Below are 5,201 nucleotides of genomic sequence, written 5' to 3'. Positions count from 1 at the left end.
TCCCCTTAAGTTGTCCTTATCAGAATATTTTATCACAACAAATAAGAAACTAAGACATTTGTCATTTGACATTGATATTTCTTCAATTTCCAAGTCTTGAAAAACTTACCATATCAGCTGATTTTACTGCCCCTGGCAGTATTCCAAAAACATATGTATTATGTTTGCATTGTCTATCTGAAATTATAATCACTTTGAGAAACATTTCTGTTTTGTTGGAGGTTTTTATTTACTATGTTAATGCATGTACATGTTGGGAGAAACACTGAATACTCTTACAATAATCCCAATGTAAACAACTTACTGTAAACTTACGTAATACTCTTAATAATTAATTTTTAAATCTACAGATAGGCTTGGTTTCTATGTAAAACCTAATCAATAGAACGTGACTAAGATAAAGTGTTCAGGAAGAGACAATATTTAATGTTTCAGGAAAAGATAATTAACAGGTTTTTTTTCATTTGTAAGTTCAGAAGCACTTAACCACAGACACAAAAATAAATAAGGAAAAACTACCAAACAGACAAAGAAAAAAAATAATTCTCAAATGCTGTGGCTGAGAGTTGTGTTACAATTTTATGGTATGAAGTTTGAGTTGTAGGGAAAAGGTAGAGCTAATGCTCACAAACATCCAAAAATCCACACACACACACAAAAAGATACATTTTCTTTAGATACCTCTATACCTGCCAGAAGAACAAGTAAGCTTAAGAAGACATCTTCAAAAGAATTCCATTTATGTCTCCAGAAAGTAGTTAGCCCACCACACTCTAGTAAAGAAGTGGTTTCATGGCACCGAACACAGGACCTTCTACAAGCTGTAGAGGCTTTGTAGTTGGCCTCTTCTAACTTTTTATTCTGAGACAGGGACTTAGGAAGTTGCCCGGGATGGCTACTCCTGCCTCAGTCATCCAGTACCTAGGATGATTATAGGTCAGCGCCACCAAGCTCAGCAAAACTGCCTTCTTGAAATTGCCACATCTCTAGATTTATGTAAGACACAAGAGCTAGGTCCAGAAGCACACAGCTACAGTCTCAGCATATTGGGAATGTACTGAGGTGGGAACATTACTTGGGAGCTAGAGGCCAGCTGGAATAACACATGAGCTACACAGATCCTGACAGAGGTTCCAGCACGGCCATATAGAAACACAGGGTATGAATACCAGCTTGGAAAATGAGGAAAGTCACATTCCAGTTTGGGCTGGGCCTCATTTAGTCACTCTGGCAAGACACCTTCCCAAGGGCTTCACTTCCTCATAAGCCGCAGTCTTGGCCTCAAGCTCTACTATGGGGATGGTAAGACACCTGACTCACTGTTTCAGAAACAAACATTTACAGTTCAAGTATAGCCTCCTAGTTTATTTTAAATCAAAATAATATGACCAGCATCATAAAAGCTAGCATTTCAATACTGAACCTAGAAAAAAAAATACAATATTAAAGTCAAAACCAAAAGAGCCTTTAACAGAGTTCTAAGTGTGTTTGGATGACAATAACTCACAATTTGTGAATACACCACAAATTTCAGTCGTCAAATGATTCTGAGCTTTCTCAGGACACATATTAAGAAAGAAAATAATTCTTTTTCCACATTTAAATTATACACATCATACTAATTTATAAAAAAAAAAAAGTGCCCAGATATAAGTATGGCTTAACTTAGTTTCCTTCTTAATTTGTTTTTTATGGCAGACATATTAATTTCATCTTGAACATGATATGCCAAATATCCTGAGCTTCCAGGAATGAAGTCATGTAATTCTCCAAGAAATTTCTCCAAGGCATCAATTGATATGTAACCTATACAAATAAGAAGAAATAGATACATTTGAAATCCTCTCATGCTATTTGGTTTTCAAAGTCTTTGATTCATTACTTAAAAAATTTATAGAACTTTTTTTTAAAAGAAAAGAATGAAGAAGAAGAAATTATGCTATTGAGAGAATTCTCTGAGGACAACCTTAAATCTTTAACTTCCTGCTGCTGCCTCTGCAGTCCGACATGACTACCATGCTCCAGTACTGGAGGCTAGGCCCAGGGCTCTACCAGCTGGGCTACATCTCCAGCCTTTAACATGCTTTTCTTCCCCCAACCCCACCTTAGTTTACAAAATGATGAGTTTTACCATAGCCTTTTTATGCAAATATATCATTGTATTTTGGTCATATTTGTCTCCTCTCCTCTCTTCTACTCATCTTTCCTCTTCACTGTCATACTTTCTTTTTCTGAAACAGGTTTCACACTTTAACCTAGGCTAGACTGGAACTCACTTGTAGCCCAGGCTGGCCTGGAGCTTTCAGCAATCCTCTGCTCCAGCTTCCTAAGTTCTAAGACTATATGTGTGAACCAACACACTTAACTTTTTCTTCTACTTTGGAAAGGCATAGGTACTAGATAAGCAACTTAGATTACTGAGAGTGTAGTGTCCATACTGGGGCTGGAACATTAAGTACTTAAAACAAAATGACTGGCAATAACTGGCGTAGAGTATAACCACTGAGAACTCTCTCCAACTACCTAACAGCACAGCTGTCACAGAGCACAATTACAAGCACTATAAAACTAGGATGATGTTCTTTAGTGAAAAATTAAAAGTCAGTACTACCATGAGTCAATAAAAGTTATGTGTGTAATACTAATGTCATTAATAATTTGAAATAGACATGAATGCCAAAAAAAAGAATCCCTGCCTAAATGCAGAGAGCTTAAGGAAGGATTTAATGAAATTTTTTATTATTATTTATTATATGTAAGTACACTATAGCTGTCTTCAGATGCACCAGAGGGCATCTGGTCTCATTACAGATGGTTGTGAGTCACCATGTGGTTGCTGGGATTTGAACTCAGGACCTCCGGAAAAGCAGTTAAGTGCTCTTAACCACTGAGCCATCTTTCCTGTCCTTAAGGAAGAATTTAAATACCTTAAGCAGTAATGTCATAATAATTACCATTTAAATGATTGTATTTTACATGTAATACAAATATTAGTGGTTTATTCTAATACTAAAACAGTGTACATAAAAATTTTTAGAAGATCTCAAGTATGCCCGAATTTAAAAGTACAATCAATAGCAACAGAATTTATGTATATAGCTTGTTTTAGTAATAAACAGTCTATTTATAGTTTAAAATTATGAATCCAGCCATAGAGATTATAGTATCTTTGATCTATTTCAGTCATGGGCATCTACTTTATTAGCTCTTCCGAAGCACTTCTACGACATCCCATGTGTACCCATGATCTCTGCCTGATGCAGAAGCATGTGTAACAAGTGGAGAAAAGGATCATTGCACAGACAGTACCCAAGGTTTCAAAACATGTAGTGCACACATACACTATGTGATTGTTTCTAAATGCTCACTGCACATATATGTAGAGGGCACTAGGCTCTTGTACTCATGGAGAAGCACTAAGAGACCCAGGAACGTTAACACACAGGGGTGTGTCCACAGTGGAGGAGAGAAAATCAAATCCCTGCATTCCATCCAGGAAGCTGAGAGTGGAGGTTGCTAATGACCTGGTGACCTTTTTGCTATCTGAAGGGACAGACCTCATCCACATTCTTCAGAATTCCAGATTCTTCCCTCCCTAGACCATTATCCATCCTTACGCAGATGTCATATGTACTTTATGCCTGCTGACCTCCATGCTATCTGTCAGAGACCAAGGTAGAGTCTGGGCCTTTTAGGTGTAGAACCCAACCTCAAGGTCACATGTACTGTGTAAAAGAGCTGCTATGTAATCACATCTTAAGCTTTATTATGCATCCAGAATTGGAATTGGAATTATGGGAACTATTGTTGCCTGGAGATCCTTTTCCAAAATGTACTGTGTTTAAATATGCCTACAATAATAATCTGCCTGGAATTAGACTCTCCAGAGTCTAGTCCAGGTTGATGAAGTCCATCTGCACTGAGTTTTTATTCTCATCTCTCCCAGGGGTTGGCTTCACTGCCTAGATAACCTGCAGGGACCCCCTCACCTATATACTATGTGAGGTTTCTAAAGGTATCTAGGAAAGAAATACAAAATTCATTAGCAAATATATTCCTACCAGGATAAGGGTGCTACCATGATGCTTCTCAGCTTTCATCCCAGTTTTTGGCTTGTAGCTCTTCCCCAAGGTACAGACTATAATTTCTCTCTTCCAGACAGCTTACAGGAACTCTACTATCTGTCCCCCACAATTCTGTCTTAGAGCTGGTCATGGTGAACAGAAGTTTCCCTAAAAAAACAGCATCTTCTGCAAAGCTGATTAACTGGTCAGACTTGTGACTGCAGAGGCTGGCATGTTACTGCTGACATGTCACAGCCTCTCTACTGACAATCCTCTCCCATCTGTGTGACATCTTTGTGACCAGTAGGGAAGACTTAGCAGGCCCTGAGCTTCTACCTACCCCAAGCTAAGGACATCACAGACAGCACATGAGGGCTGTGACAGCCCTCTCATTCCCTGCTCTACTGGTTCCCACCAATGAATTTAAAAAGTATCTTGTATATGACCGTCTTTGTTTTATTACTATATAACTACATCAAACTGCTACGACACTGTGACAAGGGATTTGGTGTAAGCTGAATCTGTTTCTAGACCATGGTCACTTATAGTCTCTAAAAATCTACCTTTTTTTGTTTTGTTTTTTGTTTTTTTCGAGACAGGGTTTCTCTGTGTAGTCCTAGCTGTCCTGGAACTCAATCTGCAGACCAGGCTGGCCTCAAACTCAGAAATCTACCTGCCTCTGCCTCCCAAGTGCTGGGATTAAAGGCATGTGCCACCATCGCCAGGCCTAAAAAATCTACCTTTTATCCTATTTGAGGAGACTTATTTTTTTTTACACTGTCATCATAAATTATCTAACCAACCTTTTCTAATTGATGGGAGATCATAAAACTCCTCATTCTGGGAGATCCTGCCTCATACCCTGGAAGGAACAATGTTACAAAGAGAGACCAAGAACACTGCTGGGCCAGCCCAGTTTCTGGCATTCTATCACACTCTGCCTGTTTCATCTCAGCACAGTTGCTGGCTAGGACTTGGCCTTAGTCAGAATCAATTACCATCACTCTCTTACTGCTCAAAGTTTTCTCTAAATTTTAACCTCCTTTTCCTTTTTTGGGGGAAATTGAATTCTTTTAATGGTTGGAAAAAATGGTCAGCTGGTATAGCTTATTGGCTGAATGCCTGCTGAGCACACAT

The 5,201-nt window shown here is 38.5% G+C and overlaps 1 protein-coding gene across 1 annotated transcript in view; it reads right to left on the bottom strand.

Annotated features, from left to right (window-relative positions):
- Positions 1 to 210: 210 nt before the first annotated feature.
- The window catches only part of Terb2 (telomere repeat binding bouquet formation protein 2), a 20,568-nt gene continuing 15,577 nt past the window's right edge, over positions 211 to 5,201 (bottom strand). The window contains exon 7 of the mRNA XM_031371698.1: positions 211 to 1,806. Coding sequence (XP_031227558.1) covers positions 1,661 to 1,806 — 146 coding nt within the window. The 3' untranslated portion in view covers positions 211 to 1,660. The remainder of the gene's footprint in view (positions 1,807 to 5,201) is intronic.

This window comes from Mastomys coucha, unplaced genomic scaffold (assembly GCF_008632895.1).
Source record: "Mastomys coucha isolate ucsf_1 unplaced genomic scaffold, UCSF_Mcou_1 pScaffold15, whole genome shotgun sequence".
NCBI lineage: Eukaryota > Metazoa > Chordata > Mammalia > Rodentia > Muridae > Mastomys > Mastomys coucha.
This window is presented reverse-complemented; position numbering and strand designations above follow the sequence as displayed.